The sequence below is a fragment of the Trypanosoma grayi genome, assembly GCF_000691245.1.
Source record: "Trypanosoma grayi strain ANR4 Tgr_218_V1, whole genome shotgun sequence".
NCBI classification, from domain to species: domain Eukaryota; phylum Euglenozoa; class Kinetoplastea; order Trypanosomatida; family Trypanosomatidae; genus Trypanosoma; species Trypanosoma grayi.
In genome coordinates this window covers 3,325-22,980 of record NW_008825837.1, presented here as the reverse complement: position 1 = coordinate 22,980, position 19,656 = coordinate 3,325, and the positions used below count along the sequence as shown (strand labels likewise).

General features: G+C 56.9%; 8 protein-coding genes across 8 annotated transcripts; all 8 read left to right on the top strand.

The window, feature by feature from the left end:
* Positions 1-21: 21 nt before the first annotated feature.
* DQ04_02181080 (putative RNA-binding protein) lies at positions 22-1,299 on the top strand (the record flags this gene model as incomplete). Its single annotated transcript, XM_009311610.1, has 1 exon — positions 22-1,299. One exon carries the CDS (start codon positions 22-24, stop codon positions 1,297-1,299), a length of 1,278 nt encoding a protein of 425 aa, XP_009309885.1.
* Positions 1,300-1,717: 418 nt separating this feature from the next.
* On the top strand, positions 1,718-5,260 carry DQ04_02181070 (WASH complex subunit strumpellin; the record flags this gene model as incomplete). Its single annotated transcript, XM_009311609.1, has 1 exon — positions 1,718-5,260. One exon carries the CDS (start codon positions 1,718-1,720, stop codon positions 5,258-5,260), a length of 3,543 nt encoding a protein of 1,180 aa, XP_009309884.1.
* A 421-nt stretch (positions 5,261-5,681) lies between these two features.
* DQ04_02181060 (putative ubiquitin activating enzyme) lies at positions 5,682-7,244 on the top strand (the record flags this gene model as incomplete). Its single annotated transcript, XM_009311608.1, has 1 exon — positions 5,682-7,244. The coding sequence occupies one exon, from the start codon at positions 5,682-5,684 to the stop codon at positions 7,242-7,244; it is 1,563 nt and encodes a 520-aa protein (XP_009309883.1).
* Positions 7,245-7,480: 236 nt separating this feature from the next.
* On the top strand, positions 7,481-10,075 carry DQ04_02181050 (hypothetical protein; the record flags this gene model as incomplete). The annotated part of the gene is made up of 1 exon (XM_009311607.1): positions 7,481-10,075. The coding sequence occupies one exon, from the start codon at positions 7,481-7,483 to the stop codon at positions 10,073-10,075; it is 2,595 nt and encodes an 864-aa protein (XP_009309882.1).
* Positions 10,076-10,318: 243 nt separating this feature from the next.
* DQ04_02181040 (nuclear RNA export factor 1/2) lies at positions 10,319-11,935 on the top strand (the record flags this gene model as incomplete). The annotated part of the gene is made up of 1 exon (XM_009311606.1): positions 10,319-11,935. The coding sequence occupies one exon, from the start codon at positions 10,319-10,321 to the stop codon at positions 11,933-11,935; it is 1,617 nt and encodes a 538-aa protein (XP_009309881.1).
* Positions 11,936-13,861: 1,926 nt separating this feature from the next.
* On the top strand, positions 13,862-14,557 carry DQ04_02181030 (hypothetical protein; the record flags this gene model as incomplete). Its single annotated transcript, XM_009311605.1, has 1 exon — positions 13,862-14,557. One exon carries the CDS (start codon positions 13,862-13,864, stop codon positions 14,555-14,557), a length of 696 nt encoding a protein of 231 aa, XP_009309880.1.
* Positions 14,558-15,002: 445 nt separating this feature from the next.
* On the top strand, positions 15,003-16,889 carry DQ04_02181020 (putative target of rapamycin kinase (TOR) kinase 3; the record flags this gene model as incomplete). Its single annotated transcript, XM_009311604.1, has 1 exon — positions 15,003-16,889. One exon carries the CDS (start codon positions 15,003-15,005, stop codon positions 16,887-16,889), a length of 1,887 nt encoding a protein of 628 aa, XP_009309879.1.
* A 651-nt stretch (positions 16,890-17,540) lies between these two features.
* On the top strand, positions 17,541-19,283 carry DQ04_02181010 (nuclear RNA export factor 1/2; the record flags this gene model as incomplete). Its single annotated transcript, XM_009311603.1, has 1 exon — positions 17,541-19,283. The coding sequence occupies one exon, from the start codon at positions 17,541-17,543 to the stop codon at positions 19,281-19,283; it is 1,743 nt and encodes a 580-aa protein (XP_009309878.1).
* Between the last annotated feature and the right edge of the window lie 373 nt (positions 19,284-19,656).

Below are 19,656 nucleotides of genomic sequence, written 5' to 3'. Positions count from 1 at the left end.
GACAACAACGACACTGACGTGATGGACGAAGTCGCCACCGCTGCGTCACTTAGTTGGGGTGACGGGAGCAGCAGCGATGGAATCGCCGATGACGTCAGCGCCGCAGCGGCCGGCTCCGACGCGATGATGGACGACGCGGTGCTCGATGAGCTGCAGGACGACGGCGTGGGCGGCGGCGGCAGCAGCAGTGGTGGCGACATCCTCGACGAGGTGGCGGGCGACTTGAGCTGGGCGCAGGCAGAGAGCGACTTCGCAGAGGCCCTTGCGGGTGCGAGCGATATCGACGAAATTCTAGCGGACGGCGTGCCGCTGCCGAGCGACGATGCGGCCACGGCGCCTATCACGGAGGAAATCGCGCCGGTCTCCTCCTCCGCTGCCACCACTTCCGTTGAAAGCGTGCTGGACGAGCAGCTGAGCGGTACGCCGGACTCCGTCAGTGTCGAAGATGACGCTGTCGCCGTATCCTCTGCAGCGTCGGATCCCGACGACGCCGATGTGTCGTCGGTGATGCCGGCCTCCTCCACAACAGCGTCCGACACGGCGGTGCGGCGCCACTACGGAGGGAGCAGCAGCAATCATGATGAGACCGATTCCGAAGAGAGCGCGCTCGATGCGCTCGAGTGTGACATGCACGAGGGGAAGCCACGCCGTGTAAAGGCGCTGGAGTCGGTGCACCCATCAGCCTTCTCTCCCCTGTACGCCGCTGATGAGACAGAGACTACAGCAACCGACACTCAGGCGTCAGAGGAGAAGGTGCACAGCAGTGATAGTGAGACATCTCAAGAATGCGTCTTGCGGGCGACGGGACAAGACGTGGGTGTATTGGAGTCTGCTGCTATCGCTGCCGATGTTGTGTTGCCACCTCGTAGTGAGCAGGTCGCTGCGTCTGCACCACCAAGCGATGTTGCGACAGATAGGCCGTCGCATTCCACCGCACTGAGGGAGTACGCTGCTGACGACCTTGTGGCCCAGTTGGAGTGGAAAGAGCGGCAGCTAAGCCTCTTTCGGCAGCTACGGCCAAAGTCTGTTTGGGCGGAGGAGGGCGACGAGAAGGATGCTGATGCAACAGAGCCGGTTGAGGGGAAGGCGGATTATCACTGGGGCATGCTGGAGACACTCTTGCAGTGCCGCTTTGGCGGCGAATCTGCCTACAACTACGACGATGAGGAGGACGCTGATGAACGCGACGACGCTGACGACGGAAGCGGCTGGACAGACGCCGACGAGGTGAGTGGCGTGAACGGCCAATCGAGCATCGACGTGTCGGCGGACGCAGAGTACTCCGATGCGGTCGCCTGACGGTAAGTATCGGCCGACCGCTGCGCCACGCATTGCGCCATTATACATTTCCGTATATATATATATAGAGAGAGAGAGAGAGAGAGGTGGGGAGGACCATTTCTCTATTGTTGCAAAGCATAGACCCCACATACACAGTTTGCGTTGCAGGAGCGCCAAAGCTGCCCCTCAACGTCTTGCCATTCAACGATACACTCGCTTGGTTGCTACTGTGCACGCATCTCCGCGCATGTGGGTGTGTGTTTCTGTTTCTGTGCTGTGCTGACCCCGCAACGTCTCTTTCTCTCTCTCTCTCTCTCGCTCCTTCTTTCTTTTGTCTGTGATGCCTCTCGCTTACCAGTGGTGCGGAGACTGGGAAACAACAGGAGAGGAACGTGGCGAAGAGACCGTAGCGCCTTGGGGTTGTGGAGCAGCAGCAATGAGCCGGCAGAAGTGGAAGCGGCACCGCTCCGAGTTTCTCGACGACGACTGCGGCCAGAACGCCCTGCAGTTGGCCGCACGCGGAAGCACCATCATTGCGGAGATCCTGCGTCTCTCCGCACATATCCCGCGTGAATTCATCCGCCCTGAGGAGACAGAGTACGCTCCTCTCATCAGCGACTTCCGCTACTTCAAGGCGCAGGACGAGTTCGAGAAGAAAATCCAGGATTCCATTGAGCTGCTGCAGAAGGACGAGATCTTCGCCAAGACCCACATGGAGCTCCTTGATCGCTTCTTCAAACTGTTCCGCGGTGTGTATGGCTACGTGATGGAGCTGAACCGCTTCATTGAGGAGATACGCGAGGGCATGTACATCTCGCAGACGCTCGAGTCTATTCTGGTGAATATTGACGGCAAACAGCTGCTGTGTGAAATTCTGCACCTCTACGGCGTAATGCTGCTCCTGTTGGACTACAAGGTCGGGGGCAAGACGCGGGAAAACCTTCTCGTGAGCTACATTCGCTACAAGGGCGCTGGCGAGCCCAACATGGTGGAGGTGACGAACTTGTGCCGCACGACTGGGTACGAGTTCGACCAGACGCTTCCGGAGTGCTACCCGGTCTCGTACTTCAACCGCGTCCCCATCGACAAGGAAGTGGTTGGCATGGTTATTGGGCGCATCCGCTCCGACGACATTTACCAGATGGCGTACAACTTCCCCGCACCGGAGCACCGCAGTGCGGCACTTGCGCTGCAGGGGGCCGCACTCTATGTGTTGCTGTTCTTCCGGCCAGAGATGCTCCACCACGAGGGCCCTGTCATGCGGGAAATTGTCGACAAGCACTTTGCCGACAACTGGGTCATCAACTACTACATGGGCTTCACGGTGGACCTCACCATCGCCTGGCGGGACTTCAAGGCGGCCAGCGCGGCCATCAGCGGCACTGTTGCGGTGGACAACATAGCGTACCACCTCGAGAGGATGCGCGGCAGCATGTCGAGCCTCAACACATCCATTGGGGAGGTGCTGCGGGAGGGCGTGTTGACGGAGCAGTACGTGCTGGACAACATTCACTCCGTTCTGCTGCCCCGTATCCGCGAGGCCAACGTGGTGCTGCGCTGGTTCATCCTGCACACCACCCGAAACGGGCCTTGCAGTCGCTACCTCGAGAAGTATAGGCGCGCGTATGAGATGGTGGCGGGCGGCGTCACAGAGGACGACATCATCACACTGCTGCTGCGCACCGCACAGCTGGAGTTTACGCTGCGCGCCATGTTTACCGCCCTGCTGAAGCAGAAACGTGCCATGTGGGAGGCCTCACGGGAGGAAGGAGCGATGAAGATGTCGAAGTTGTCGACATTCTTCTCCGGGGAACATGTGCTCAGCGACAATGTACGTGACCCGCAGCTGGAGGCGTGGTTTGCAGAAATATCGGAGCGCATAAAGGGGCTCGAGTACGCCGACAGCATAGTTGCCAGCCGTAAAATTCAAAAGTTGATGAAGGCGCTTGAAAGCGTGCAGGAATTCCACCAGATTGACAGCAATCTGCAGGTTGTGCAGTTCGTGCAGGACACGCGGTTTCTCCTGCGGCAGATGATACGCTACATCAACATTGAGAACAAGGTGCTCATCACCATCGCCACTGTTGGCGACCTGTCATATGCGTGGGAGCGCATGGCCACGTACCGCTACTTTGTGGAGGCCATTCAGATGAAAATCAAGCAGCGGCCGGATCTTGCTGTGCAGATGCGCGCCGTCTTCGTGAAGCTGGCGTCTATGCTCGAGCTGCCATGCAACCGCATTGATCAAGGAGCGCAGAATGACGTGCGTCTCTTGGTGGCGCTGGAAACCACATCGGAGTACTACTCTGGCGAGCTCGTCGCCTTTGCACGTGGTGTGCTGCACATTATTCCCATCTCCATCTTCGATGTGCTGCGCCGCATTATGGACATTCTAACTGACGGCCTGCGCGAGTGCCCAACGAAGTTGCTGCGCAAAGAGATGAGGAACGAGAGCCAGTTGGCGGTCCGCCAGGTGCTCTCTTCACTCACGGCAGACATCGCCAAGTACGCGAGCGGCATTCTGGCGATGGAGAGCACGCTTGTGGGCGTGATTCAGGTAGATCCCCATCAGCTGCTGGAGGACGGAATTCGCAAGGAACTCGTGCAGCAAATTACACAGGAATTACACGCCTCGCTGTTGTTTGATCGCAAGAAGCCTCTTTCGGCCAAGGCGTTCGATGATGAGCTTGCCCGTCTCGCACGCAAGCTCAACGGCATCCGTGCGTCCTTTGAGTACATACAAGACTATGTGAATGTGCATGGTCTCCGCATCTGGCTGGAGGAGTTCTCTCGCATCGTCAACTTCAACGTGGAGATGGAGTGCAACGCCTTCATGCAGAAAAAACTGTACCCGTGGAAGTCACAGTACCAGTCGGACAGCATTCCGATTCCATACTTCCAACGCGCCAAGGAGAGGTCCGCGTACAGCTTCCTGGGCAGGATCGTGCAGCACCTCCTCGCCATGACGGATCCCGTGCGGGCTGTATTTATGACGGCATACGGCTCGTGGTTCGGCCGCGATTCTCTTGAGGAAGTTGTTGGCACGCGCACCTTTACGAGCATCTGCGAAGCGATTGGTTCCATGGGCCTCGGCGCACTTGACCGGCTGCTCTGCTTCATTCTTGCAAAGGATCTGCAGCTGCTGTTGAAGGCTATTCGCGCGGCAGTGGAACCTGTGGAGGAGGATGTGGCGGCGATCGGCGAGCAGCTATGCCCCGCCAGCGACACGCCGGCCAACGCGACGCAGGCCTACGAGAAGCTCGGGGCGGCGCTCGACAGTAGCAATGCGCACTTTGCGGAGGTAACAAAGATTCTTGTGCGCATCGGTCGCATTCAGCTTATGCGTATCATGATTGCAAACGAGCTGCGTTCTTTCTGCAAGCTGAACAGTGGCTCCCTCTTTGCCGCGCTTTCGACGGCGAACGAGGGGCTGCTGACGGACTTGCGCCACCACTACCACAACCCCGACACGCACGCGATGCCAGGTGACGTTATTGCCGTCATCTCACCCTTCCTCGACTGCGTTGGCATCAGCGATGCGCTCTCGAAGGTGTACGTGACGCCGAAGCCGATTCCTGTCATTGTCTTCTACCTCCTCGCACTGACGCTACGCAACGTGCCACGGATGCGCTACGACGAGCGCTTCGCTTCAATGCTGCCCGCGCAGCCGAAGGACCTCGTCGATTCCGAGGCATTTGTGAAGGGACTGGCGCTCCTGCTGAAGCAATTCCACTCGGACCAGCTGGTGTTGCTCATGAGTCACCTGTCGCAGGCGGTGCGTGTGCGTGTGTGTGCCTTTGCCGAGCCAGCGGTGCCACGCCAACCCGAGGACGTTCTGCCGACGGAGGCGGAGACACTCACGCATGTCATGCACGCGCTGGCGGCGGCGTCTGGCACGCCTCTGCTCGACTTGCACCGTACGCTGCCGGCCGTGTTGTGTGGCGCTTTCCGTTTGCCCACCCAGCGATCGAAAAGATAGATGGCGGTGATGGAGGTGACTGCACGGCAAGGGGTTGGGGGTTTGTTGGCTTCGTAGCACGTCGCTGTGGATGCTGGTGGGGTATCACTTTATCGTTGAGCTGCTGTATGAGAAGGAAAGCGCAGGAAGAAAGAAATGCTGTTGTTGTTGTTGTTGTTTTCCCCCATTCTTTTCTTCCCTGTGTGAGGGGTGCATACATACATACTGTCACATCGATGCCTCTATGTGTCTTCGGTCTTCTGTGCAATGTTTCGCCCGCCACTTTTTTTTTGTTGTGCTTTCTCTTGTCTCGGTCGTCTTTCTATTGCTATGCTTTGACGCCGCATCTTGCAGCGTGCACACACCCCCACACCCATACATACGCAAGGAGAAAGAGAGAAGAAGTCTGACAACAACGAGAGGTGGTGGACTTGAACGGGAGATGGAAGGAACGAGGGAGCTGGAGTTGGAAGTGGAGACGACACGCCGCAAGCTGCAGGAGCTCGAGTGCCGGCTGGACGAGCGGCGCCGTGCTGAGGCTCAGAGAGCTGCGAATAGCAACAACGACAACAACAAGAACGGCGCCAGCGACAGGAAGAACATAAATGGTGGTGCCACGCTGACACCGGCTTTTGTCTCTGCAGCGAGTTCGCTGACCAAGGACGACGTCGAGCGCTTCTCTCGGCAGATGATGGTGGATGGAATTGGCGCAGCAGGAATGGCGCGCATTCGCCAGGGCCGTGTCCTGCTAGTGGGCGCCGGCGGGCTCGGCAGCACCGTCGCACTCTTCCTTGCGGCCGCCGGTGTTGGCGAGCTACGCCTTGTTGACTTTGACACGGTGGAGATGAGCAACCTCCACCGGCAGGTCATTCACACCACCGATCGTGTTGGTTGGCGCAAGGTGGACAGCGCGGCCGCTGCCTGCGTCGCAGTGGACCCGCACCTCAACATACGCGCGCTGCCGGTGCAGCTCGACGCCAGCAACGCGGAGGAGCTCATGCATGACTGCGACGTTGTAGTGGACGGTACTGACAATGTGGCAGCGCGCTACCTCATCAACGACGCGGCGATGCGGCTACGCAAGCCTGTTGTGAGCGGCAGTGCGATGCGCTGGGACGGGCAGCTGTCCGTATACGGCTATGGCGGCAGCCCGTGTCACCGCTGCCTCTTCCCTGTGCCGCCGCCAGCGGAGGCAGTCGGCAGTTGCAACGACACGGGCGTCGTGGGGCCGGTGCCCGGCTGCATCGGCTGCTTGCAGGCGATGGAGACGCTGAAGATACTGGCAGCGGCGGGCGATGTGTTGGCGGGCCGCATGCTGCTCTTCGATGGCCTGCGCTTCCGCGTCCGCGTCGTTAACCTCCGCCAGCGGAAGGCAGACTGCCCGGCGTGTGGTGACGCTGTGGAAAGGGACAGAACCCTGCAGCAAATCGCGGAGGAGCGACCCGAGTACGTGATGGTGCCGTGCGCATCGGGCCCGGCATTGAGTGCTCGACTTCTGCCTGCAGACGCACGTGTTTCGCCGCGGGATTTCTATGCCGCTCTCCAGCAGGTGGGTGACACTGCACCGAAACGGATTGTTGTGGATGTCCGCGAGAAGGAACAGTACGACATGGCCCACCTGCCGGTAGCCGTCCCGTTGCCGCTGTCCCGCTTGCATAAGTGGCAACGGGACGGTGTGCTTCGGGAGGAATGGGGTCGTTTCATCAAGGATTATTTCACCAACGGTAAGGGCCGTCTGGATGTGTACGTTGTGTGCCGTAGAGGAATTGCATCGACGACGGCTGTCGAGATGCTTCTCCCGTTACAGCAGCCAGACGAGTGCACTGGTGGTGAACGTGGTGGTGGTGGTGTTGGTGACAACAATGGTTGCAACGAGAGTGATGTTTCTGATGATGATTGTGTGGCGGGGAGATCGGCGTCAGGAGCACACTTCCGGTTTATGAATGTGGAAGGTGGGCTTAACCGATTCCACTACGAGGCGGATGGTAACTTTCCATTTTATTGAAAATATGAAGGTGCCGTGTTTTTCTTTGTTTTTGGCCTGTTTCCAGGAGTGTGTAAGCCAAACCTTCCACGGTATACTTGTGGTTAGATCTTGGGAAGAGACACCCGTTTCTTTGTGAGCGTGTTGTGCGCTACGCTTGCGCGGCGACTGTAGTCGGGTCCCCCTCGTTCTTTCATTGTGTTCTTTGTTACCTTTGTTGCGTGCCGCTGCTGGAGTAGCGCGGTGGCCGCGACAGCATGGCGTCGCTGCGGAGTTCGCAGATAATCATGGCACGCTCACCCGAGCAGCTGGCGTCAGACGATGACATTGGACCACCGCCTGTGAGCGACGAGGACAATGAGGCGCTCGTGCTGTCACCACTACAGATCCCCAGTATGACGAACGCCAGCGACGGCGTTCCAATGAGCCCCACTGTTTACTCGCCGCCGTCCTTCTCGACTCCCATGCTGAGGCCTGTCGCGCGGCCAGGTACATTAAGAAATGCGTACATGAGCAACGAGAGGGCCGGCGTCGCCCGGCAGCAGCACAACCCATCGCTGTCGCTGGTGAGAGCTTCTGCTAGTGGTGGTGGGGTGGCCGCAGTCGCCGTCTCCAAGACGTCGCACGTGCGGTCGCCGCGGTATGCCTCGGATGAAGAGTCATCGTGGGCGTCGGCCTCCATCAGTCGCGACATGCGCCGGCAGCAGATGAGCACGGGTGGCGGTGTGCCGTTGTCGGTCCCAGTAATTACAGCAACAGCAACAACAGGCGGTGTCCGCGATGCGCCACCTGCTGTGGTGACGGTGTTAGACATGGAGCAGGCGATACAACGGCGAATGCAGCAGTACCATCAGGCGACGGCTCTTCTAAGCAGGATTTCCGTCACGCGCGACACGGATCAGGAAAGCGCGAAATCTGACGACTATTCAATGGGCGGTATCACGCAGCCAAAAAAGATTTCGGGCGAATTGGATACGGGTCGTGACGTTCATAGTTTCGTGGCATCCTATCTATCGGCCAATGGATACAAGGAGGCGCTGCGATTGTTCAAGAAACGCCTCCCACTCGCCGAACAGCGGCTTGACAGCTGCCTGCAGCGACGACATCAGTCCCACAGCTTGGCCGCTACGTCTGTAACACGCGAAGAGCGTCGTGATGTGGAAGCGGTGCCCTCACCAACGTACTCGCTGAACCGTGACGACTTGCTGCTGCTGGCGCTGGAGAGGGTACGTCAGGAGCAGCTGCTCAACGACAGCCTCCCCTGGCGCGATATCAACTGCCGGCGGAAGGACTATCGCCTCGAGCCGCTGCAGCACCACCAGTACTACTTCGACCAGAACGAGGCGCGGCGAGACAATGGAGGCGGCGACAGCTCGCCAACATGCAAAGTGGCGTTTGGTGGGTCGCTGGACCTCCTCATTGAGGTGCTTATTCTCGTTGAGACGGACACGCCCTTTGCAACGGGGATGCCGATCTTTAACTACACCAATACCTTCATCCTCCTCTCCTCGTCGTTCGTCATGCCTGAGGTGCTGATTGTGCGGCTTATTCGTCTATTTCGCTTCGTGCAACAGCAGTTTCTAAAAGAGGATAGCCGCAGTGTGTTTCTGCAGCGTCGTATCGTACAGTTCATAATGGCGTACTGCAAATATCACGAGGCTGACATCACACACTCCCTTTTGGAGCGGCTGCAACGATTTGTGCGGAGTCTTAACGCCCAACGACTGGAGGGACACCATCTACTGGACTCCATGCAGACCGGCAGCAACACACTCTTGCAAAACCCAATTCCTCCAAGTCAAAGACCAGGGATCTTTCCCACAGTGGCTGCGGAGGTTGCGCTGCGCCTCAATGAGTTGTCTGCATTTATAGAGGAGTCCCTTCAGAAGGCGTACTACGTCCCCCGTGAAGTGGCTCACAGTTTCGGCTGGAAGCGGCGAGTGGCGGTACCAGTGAAACCGCTAGGCACAATTGTAGCGGGGTGGGGGAATTACACGGACACAGAGACGGCGCGAAATACACCCTCACCCTGTTTCCCTCACACATTAGGAAGAGCAGCTTTGGTGGAAGTCGTCTTCACTGGCGTGGATGCCAAGGAACTTGCAGATCAGATGTGTATTCTATCATTTCGTCTGTTCGCCAACATTCACGTGCGTGAATTACTCGACAATGCGTGGTGTGAGGAGATGATGCGGATAAGTGTGCCGTTTCATTTGACGCGCTTCATAGACTTTTCCTCCAACGTGCAGAGGTGGATGGCGGCGGTGATTGTGTGCCCTAAGCGGTGGTCGGAGTGCCTGGCTTCGATGCAGCACGGTGTGCAGCTTTGTCGGCTTCTGTACGACAAACAAAACTACGAGGTGGCGGCAGCTGTATTGGAAGGCCTACAACATCCGGCTGTAATGGCGTTGGAAAGTCTGTATCAGAAGCAATTTCAGCAGCACATGCTGAGCAGCGGAATGCACGGCGAGCTGGCTGCCCTGCAGCAGCTGATGGACCCGTTTGCGTCCCAAGACAGTCCATCGTCCCTGCACTCAATCAGAAGCCGCGTCGCAGGCGACATGGAGGCGCCGATGATTCCGCTCCTCGCGCCGGTCCTCGGCGTACTGTTCCGCACCGAGGAGTCAAAGGGGAAAACAGTGATGGTGCGGAACACCGACGGGGTGCCCGTGGTGAACTGGAGCAAGATTGTCGCGCTCGGCAAGACGATCTTCATGTGGATCCGCTGCCAGAGCACGCCGTACGGGGGTCCACTGGATGCAAGGCTGCAGCAGTATCTGTGGCAGCTTCCAGGCCACCAGTACACCGACTCCACGCTGATGGATTTTGCAAAGCAGGAGAAGTTGAACTGACACAGGAGTGACGAATACGCCTACAAGACTCTATGGCTACATTATCTCCGGAGGAAAGCACAATGTTTCTCACCAAATCCTCACCAAAGTGGGTATGGGAGGCCCAGCATCTGCATACTGTACATCTTTGCCTTCTGTCTGTGCATTTTTATGTTTGCTTATGCTTTTATCTCTTTTTTTTGTAGTTGATAGCAAGGTTGCTTGTGTTTACTTCTTTTTTTTGCTGAGGACTGAGAGTCAAGCATGAGTCGCCCGTACAGCAAACACAGAGGCCGAGGCGGCGGTGGAAGTGGCCGTGGTAACTTCGGCCGTGGCCATGCGTCGCAGAGCGACAACGCGCCAAGCGGGCGCGGTGGCCGTTGGAATGGACGTGGCGGTTGGCAGGGAGGCAAGAACAACCACAACAACAATAACCATAACAACAACAGTAATAATAATGATAAGAACAGTGGTGGTGTAGGTGGTGGTGGTGGTGCGGCGGCTTCTGTGATGACGACGCTATTGGATCTACTCTTCCAAAAGTCGTCCGGCACCATCTTCTGTCCAGCGAACGGTATGCTGGACCTTTCGAACTTCCACGACTCTCCGGACCTCGCCAGCGTGCAGCGCAGTGTAGATTTCAGCAGCGTGGCCTTCTGCAAGAGCCTGGCCGATGTCGTCAAGAATCGCATCGGGACCTCGCTGCGTATTCTTGTCCTCAACAACAATAACATACGCAAGCTGTCGTCGTTTCTGACAGCACTGGAGGAGGCCGACGTGCACCATGGCGTGACGACTATATCTGCAACAGGCAACCCGATTTCCGACCTCACCTTCCTTGGGCCGCTGAAGAAGTACGGCAGCCTCGTAGAGTTGCTTCTGGAGGGTGACCCCGTCACGACACGAAATGACTACAGGGCGCAAGTGACCAAGAGCCTGCCCAAGCTTATGATGCTCGACCGCGTGTTGATTGACCGCGCACTCTTGCGTCTGCCCAATCCTCTGCCCGCCAATCTCCACGAGGCGCAGATCAGCGTGCTGCAGTTCCTTGAAGCCAGCATGTTCGCCGCTGCTGCCGCTGGCAACTACGACGCGATGGTGAACATGTACACACCCGCCGCAGTGTTCAGTGTGAGCCGGGCAGAGGAGCCCATCCCACGCCGCCTGCCCCTCGACGCGACGCACAACTGCCAGATGCTGAGTGCACCCCAGCGAAACATCATAAACAATGATTTCGCCATACTCCGCAAGCACATACAGTGGCGGAACATCTTCAGCGATGTACACTCCCTGCGCAACATTTCTACCGGCCGCGCAAAGGCATCTTTGGCCCTCCAATCGATTGGTGGCGGCTCAAAGAAATTCATCAGTATCTCGCACGAGCTAAACGGAAACGCCAATGTTGCCTTCCTCTCGCATAACATGAAGGTGCCGACGTGCGTGCTGACCGTCCATGGCCGGCTGTTCTGGCATTGGGCTCCGAAGAACAGCGACGGTTCTAATGTGCTGCCAGAAAATGTGACGCCATTCTTCAGCTGCTTCTTTGACCGCACCATGACACTGCTGCTGGACAATGCCACCTCCACGTGGTCAATCCAAAACGACATGATATTCCTGCGTCCTGACCGCACAGTGGTGCATGAGAATGGGACCCCAAGCTCACCACTCTTCTTCGCCAACGACTCGACGCGTGTGGAGGCCATGCGGCGCCGCTACCTACCGAAGGCCACGCCGGAAGTTATGCAGACTATAATTGAGCACCTTGGTAGCGACGCGGATCTGCAGGCATTCGCTACGGAGCACCTGACGAACCTGCCACAGGAACGTGTGATGCAGGCACTTGAAGACCGCGCCGCCATGCTGGAGCTTCTCAGGGGATAGCAAGTGTTGTATTAGAAATAAGTAACTGTAATACCAACCATGATTGTTGAGTGCGGCTGTGATTTCACTGCGGTGTGCCTAGAAAGGCCCGTGCCGAGCAGTAGAGGCGCTTGTGTTCCCATATGTCCGTGTAGGAGAACCATGCAAGGGGTACTACCGCAGTATAGATCAATGAGCACCGCGTGTGTTTTGCTGCTTATTCCGTCTCTCCGCTCTTCTCCGGTTTTCTTCTTCCCCATCCTTTGCTCCTTTACGTGTCATCGCTCGTCCCGTCACGCAACGCCTATGAGAGGCTGCGCGACGGATGGAGAGAGTGTGCGTGGACTTTCATATCTAAAAAGGTTAGCTTTAGTGTTACACATGTCATCTGATTAACGGCCTTCGTACTTCTTTCTCTTTTTTTTTTTTACCGGGACGGTTGCCTCGAACTGCGTGACACCTTGCGCTGACATTTTTTGTGTCGTCTCTCCCGCCCCGAGAGTCCTTTGCCTTCCTTTTGTTTTTGTTTTTTTTCGTGGCCGCGCTGCTCCGCCCACCCCACACTTCCCCAGCATATGCTTGCCTGCCTTAATGCCTGCCGTATCTTCTGTGTTGACCACTTTGTGATGCAAAGCGCGGCGGCGCACCCAAAGTCGCGGGGCGTGTGCCACCTGGTGGGATGCGCGGCGTGGGCTGCTCGCCACGCAACACACACCACGCAGTGGCGCGTGGTGGTGGTGGTGGGGAAGCGTCTACGCGGCGCCCCACCCACCGCTTGCCTGGGAGCACAAGCAAAAGCACATGCACAAACGTCTGTGGTGCGCCTTGTGTTTCTCCCTCTCTCTCTCTCTCTCTGCGTGTGTGTCTGTGTGTGTGTGTGATTGTGGCACAGCGTCACCGGCGGCCGCTGGCACGGTGGACGGCGCGGTGTCCGCAGCACCACCAGCACTTGCCTTGAGGGAAAGTGTGGACAGCGTGTGGCTGTTTTGGGGCAGCGGCTCAACACAAGTATACTGTTGTTGTTGTTGTTGTTGTTGTTGCTGCTGCTTCTGTGAGTGTATTTGTGTGGATACAGTACCAACAGCGAGCGGTGACTGCAATGAGAATAAAGAGAACGATTGCATGTATATATATATATATATATACATATGTGTATACGGCACGTGTGGGCACTGGCTGCGAACAAGAAAGCGATATGAGGAGTGTGGGTGTGGGTCGGAGCTGCGCCCACAAAGGGGGCGGGGGGTGGAGAGCGGCCAGAGGTGTTGTGCTGCTGGGCATTAGCGACGGTTTGCGGGGCGACCTTTCCTGATTTTTTTTTTATTTCTCTTTCTTTCTTCACACGCGATTGTTCCAGCGGGGCGTGTGGGCACCGCGACGTGGCATGAACAATGAGAGAAGACAAGAAAGAAGAAACAAAAAAAAAATTGCTGCACGAGTGGGGGATGCCGCGCTGCGGTCCTGCGTTGCGGTGCCGTGCTGGCGGCTGCCGCTTCGACTGCCGCGACCATTCCATAACGCCTTGCTTCGCTTCTGCCGGCCGACCTGACGGTGCGGAGGGCGAACGCTGGGCGTGGAGTGGAGAGAGAAAGAGAGAGAGGAGAGAGAGAGAGAGAGCTGTGCGTGTTGGGCGGCGTATCCGTCCATCCGTCGCTTATTTTTGTGTGTATTATCATATCCGTCTCATCCGCTCTGTGTACATGCGTTTGATTTGGGGCGTGGAAGGGGTGGGCGGTTGCTGCGCTCTCGCCGCCACACACACACACACACACACGTATTGTTGTTGCTGCTTCTGCTGCGTTGGTATTGCTCCGCTTTGTTGTCTTCACTTTTTGGTTTGTTTGTTTCTCATGCCCCCCGCCCTGCTGTTGCCAGAGGAAAGGAAGCACACACGAAAGAGTAGCGCGGCGTGGCATCCCGGACGCGAGAGAAACACTTGGGACAAAAATGTACGCCTCACACAAGAAGGATATCAACCGCCACAAGAGCTTCCACCCGCTGACGTACCGCAACCTGCGCAAGGTGGAGCAGCGGCAGGAGGACGAGGAGGCACAGAAGAAGGCGGACGCCGAGCGCGACGTGCAGCTGCGCCACGATCAGGAACAGCGGCGCTACGACGACCTTGTCCTCGCCGCCTCCGCCGACGGCGTCAGCGGGCAGCTGGCGAAGTTCCGGCAGGTGGAGAACATATTCGCCGCTGAGGCGAAGGTAGCAGGCGGGAAACACGCGGGGACGGCGGCGGCGTCGGCGGCCATCGACACACCACCACTCCTGCAGCGCGGCACATTGGCATTCAAAAAGGAGGAGAAGGAGGCCGATGAGAAGAATGTGCGGAAGCGTACACGCGAGGATGATGAGGCACGGAGCAACAGCAAAAAGAATAGCGACGGCAAGGGCGAAGTGGTCACGGGGTACATGTCGACCTCCGATGCGGCAAAGCTGCGAAAGGAGTTGGACACGCTGCAGAAGGCGCGGCACGACCCGCTGCGGCGCATTGAGCGGTTTCAGAACCGCACAGTTGCTGCTGAAGCGAAGCGGCGTGCGCTCGAGACGACCTCAACGACCACCACTTGCGAAGGCGCGGAAAAGAACACCATACGCAGTCGTATTCAGGAGCTGCTGGAGATGAAAAAGCGGAAATGATGCCTGTGTGTGTGTGTGTGCAGCCGGAACGCCCGCCGGTGGCTGCGGCTCGAGAGCTGACTTTGCTTTGAACACCCGCCCTTAGTTTGCATGCTTGTGTGTAGATGTGTGTTTCGCGTTATTTGCCAGGTGGGACTGTGCGTCCGTGTCTGTCTGTCTCTCTGTCTGTCCGTCTGTGTGCCCTGGCTCTCTGCGTGATGTGTGCATGACGTGTCTTTGTGTGTTCTCCCTCTCTCCACCGCCGCTGCTGCCTGGCGCACAACAACAGAGGTAGAGGAAGAAAGCCGACAAGAAGTGCGCACACACCCGCCCACACACACAGACACGCAGTTACACAAAGTGAAAGACAGGAGATAGTGTGTGTGTGTGTGAAAGAGAGAAAGAAAGCAAAAGGCCAACAAAAAAAAAAGAAAACAGAAAAGGAAACATAGAGTAACGAGGAGGAATGCCGACTCTCGCTGTTGCACGCGATTACCTTTTCAGTCTCATTGGGAAGAAGTACACGGAGGAGCAGTTTGAGGACATATGCTTCGAGTTCGGCGTGGAGCTCGACGACGTCACGAGCGAGCGTGAGATGTTCCGCCGCGAGCAGGGCGTTACGGCCAGCGCAACGAAGGTGAAGGAGCTCTCCGATGAGGTCATCTACAAGATCGACACGCCCGCCAACAGGTACGACCTGCAGTGCACCGAGGGCATGGCGGCGGCGCTGAAAGTCTTCCTCGGCCTCATGCCGGTGCCGTGCTTCGGACTGCTGCACCGCGCCAACCCGCTCTACAAGATGACGGTGCAGAAGTCCGTGCGCGACGTGCGCGCCTACGTGGTGTGTGCGGTGCTGAAGAACATCCGCTTCAACGAGCGCAGCTACCGCAGCTTCATTGACTTCCAGGAGAAGCTGCACTCGGGCCTCGCGCGCCGTCGCACGCTGGCGTCGGTTGGCACGCACGACTTGGACAAGATCAACCACAACGAATTCATCTACACACTTCTGCCGAAGGAGAACATTCGCTTCGTGCCGCTCAACCAGAAGGGCCGCATGCTTGACTGCAGCGGCGATGGCCTCGCAGAATTCTACAAGGAGGATCGGAACATCTCTAAGCATATCCCACTCATATCTAACCTCGCCCACTACCCTGTTGTGATGGACGGCAAGTCGCGAAACATTCTCTCCCTGCCGCCCATCATCAACTCCGACCTTTCATGTATCAGCCAGGAGACTAAGAACATCTTTATTGAGTGCACTGCACCAGACCACTACAAGGCGAGCGTGCTGGTGAACCAAATCGTGTGCGCCTTCTCTTCGTACTGCGAGGAGCCTTTCACGGTGGAGGCGGTGCAGGTCGACTATGAGGAGGCGGCGCCGGACGGCACCACGTCGGAGGTGACACCAATCTTAGACCCCGCCGTCGTATCGGTGCGGGTCCCAAAGGTGGAGAGGCTTATCGGCATCAAGCTCGACTCGCCGCAGCAGTGCGGCAAGCTGCTCGAGCGCATGTTGCACCGCGTCCAAAAGGTGGAGAATGACGTTGTCACAGTTGAGGTGCCGCCCACGCGGCCGGACGTGCTCGGCCCGACGGACCTCATGGAGGATGTTGCAATCGCCTACGGGTACGACAACATCAAGTACGTCGAGTGCACCACGCGGGGTGATGTGACGCAGCAACCCGTCAGCAAGCTGGGGCACCTCCTGCGTATTGAGATGGCCAACGCCGGCTACACGGAGCTTTTGACGTTCTCACTGTGCTCCCGCGACGACGCGTTCACCCGTCTGAACCGCGAGGACAACGACACGGCCGTCCACATCGCCAACCCGCAGACGATGGAGTTTCAGGTGTGCCGCCCTTCGCTGATGCCAGGCATTCTCAAGACACTTCATGCCAACAAGTCACATCCTCTGCCGCTACGCTTCTTTGAGTGCGCAGATGTGGTGCTGATAGACAATGAGACAAACTTCCCGCCAGCGGTCACACCAGCATCGGAGTACCCGCGGTGCGGCGCGCGCAACCAGCGCCACGTTGCCGCGCTGCATTGCTGCAGCGAGTCCAGTGGCTTCGAGGACATTCACGGTCTTGTTGAGTTCGTCATGGTGAAACTCGGTGTCCGGCGGAAGGGCGATGAATCGGCGGAGGCGGACGGTAACGAAGACACGTACACCCTGGAGAAGGGCGTCGACGGCGCCTTCTTCCCCGGCCGCTGCATGGACATATTCCTCCAACGCAAGGGGCAGAAGATTCGTCTCGGAAGCTTTGGCGTGGTTCACCCGAACACACTCAAGGCGTATGACATTCCGTTCCCCTGCTCGTTCATGGAGATGAACATCCAGTTTGCACTGTAGGTGAGAGAATGAAAGAACGAGAGAATGAGAGAGAGAGAGAGAGAGAGAGAATGAGCCAAGGAAAAGAGCCCACCGGCAGCGGCATCATCGGAAGGTCAAGAATGGAAAATGGGGGGAACGTCGCTGAATGAGCGTGATTCACATTATTCGTATGGGGGTCTGACATGAGGTGCGTGTGAATGTTCGGAGCCCATGGAGATAACACACACGAAGAAAAAAAAAACACGGAAGAGTGAAACAATGAGAAATGCAAAGAACACAAAAAAAAAATGAACAACATAAAGCTGCTTCTTTCTCTTTTCTCCTCACTTGAAGGTGTCGGAATGCCGTTCTGTGGCGACACATAGCGAGGCACAAACGAGGGAAGAGAATCGATGGGTTAGAAGTTTCTTGGTAAGGTCCATTAACTACCTTGGCGAGGGCCCCCGCTGCGTCCCCGTTGCCTTATTTCTTTCCGCGCTTGGAGCAGGTAAGAATGGGGAGGTGGGGCTGGGGATCGCTCCTCTTGTGCGATAGGTGTCATATCTTTTGGCTTCTCTTCTTTTTTGATGTTCATTCTGCCTTGTATTGTTCTTACATAGTGTGGCCGTGCGAAGTTGTGTGCTTGGAGGGGGTCCTTGGGTCCTTTTTTTTTCTCGTGGAGAGCTTGTGATGTCGGCCCCGTACAAGAAAAAGAAAGATACGTCGAATGTCCCGTGCATCCACTTCCAGAAGGGTATGTGCAGGAACCCGCGCTGCATGTACAAGCACGTGCGTGTACAGCAGACGGATGGGAAGTCAGGCGTTATTGGCGCAGCATCTGCTGGCAAGGGACCCACCGACGCAGCGACAAACGTGCTCTCCACGATGCTGAAGCTGGTGTTCGAGAAGCAGCAGCAGCGCGTCTATGACGCGGCAACAGGTATGCTGGACCTGCGTGAACTGAAGAAACTGCCGGACCTACACGATGTGGCCGGTTCGATTAACTTCAACACACAGAGTTTCTGCCGCGCGCTGTGCACGACGATTAAATCACTCATTGTTCCGCCACCTTCAGCCTTACAGCTGAAGGGAAATAACATTACGTCGATTTACCACATAGCGAATCAGCTGGAGAAGGAAGAACTGCACCTCTCACTGCGGGCTATTTCGCTGGAGTCGAACGAAATTAAGGCAGTGGATTCTCTACAAGAATTAAGGAATTTTACGAATCTTCAGGAGCTGGTGCTTGCGGGGAACCCCGCTGCCGAGGCCAGTGATTACCGCAATAGGGTGAAGAAGATGATACCATTTCTGCTTGGTCTGGACGGTGAATCCATGATGGCGCCACCGCTGGCCTTGCCATGGCCACAGTTTGTGGGCTCACAGTACAGCGACGCGCAGAGGCATGTCCTGCAGTTCGTAGAGTGCGCCCTGCTGAAGCCACTGGAGATGGACGAAACATCGGAGGAGATTGTGCGAAGAGGTGTGGACGCGGTGTCAGACATATACGCGCCCAACTCTATCCTTACAATCTCTCTGCCATCACAAGAGGCTGCTGTGAGCTTACCGGCGAAGACGACGAGTGGCAAGCCGGTGACGTCTCAGCAGCGCAATGTGATCCGCGAGATAGTTGGGCTCCGCTTGAGGCAGACGGAGAGTAACCACAACCTTATGCAGGGCATCAAATCGAGTGTTGTGGCATGTGGTCGAACAAAGGTTTGCTTGCAGCTGGAGCACTGGTTGTACCCAAAGAACTATGATGTGAAGCACCTCATTCACAGCAGCGCAAGTGCATCGTTTCTGGACAACACATATCTTGACGGACCCTCAACCGTGGCGATGAAAACGCCTGTAACAGTGGTAACGATTCACGGCGTTATGGTGTGGAGTTATAACAACCCGGAGAACCCGCGTAGTTTGGATCGCGTGGTGATTCAGCGCAACTTTTCCCGTGTGATCACCGTATCACAAAGTGAAGCCGGACGCTGGTTGATCACAAACGACATGGTCTCGTTGTATCCATTTGCTGGTTTGAGTGCGCATCCACCAGGGCCTGGGAGCGCGGCGGATATTGCTGAAGTGGCAAATGATGCAGGGGAGTGCCGTATCCTGTTCGACCCACGAATCGATCGGGTTCGCGCAGAACCACTCAGCCGGCAGAAGAATGTACCAGTGGAGGTGGTGGTTGAACTGAGCAAGCATGTGAACAGCGACGTGGAGCTGATCACTGTGCTGAATGATCTTGGCGGTGTACCACTGAGTATGTTCGAGCACTGCGCATTATTGGCGCAGACTGATACCCTTGAGAGTATCCAGGTGTGCCGCATCGGCAATCGCTTCGGCTTGCCGCCGCATGAGGGATTAGAGCTGTTGCGGGCAGTGGGTGGGAGTTGGGTGGCCGTGGAAGAAGCGATGGCAGCTAGAGGTATGTAGTTGTGTAAAGCAACACGCTGTAGTGGTCTGGCCAGTACTGCACTGACTCCCGTCCTCCTTCGCTCTTGTTTTGGTGGATTTGACATCCCCAAACCTGTTACCACCATGCGGTTTTGAATGCCCGCGGCCGCCCCACCAGACTTGGATTTTTAGATCGATAAAGAGGGGAGTGGGGGCTCGCTTTCCGTGGATGCGAAAAACAAAAAAAAGAATGAAAGTATGGATTCTACGTCTCGGCGCCCTTGGGATAATAAGAACATAAGATAAGAGCGCATGGATGGCTTCGTGCGGTGGGGGCGGGTGGCGGTGTGAAGAGAGATGAGATGGCTTTGGTGGGTAGCACGCTGCTCCAAGTGATGTGTGATTTTTTTTT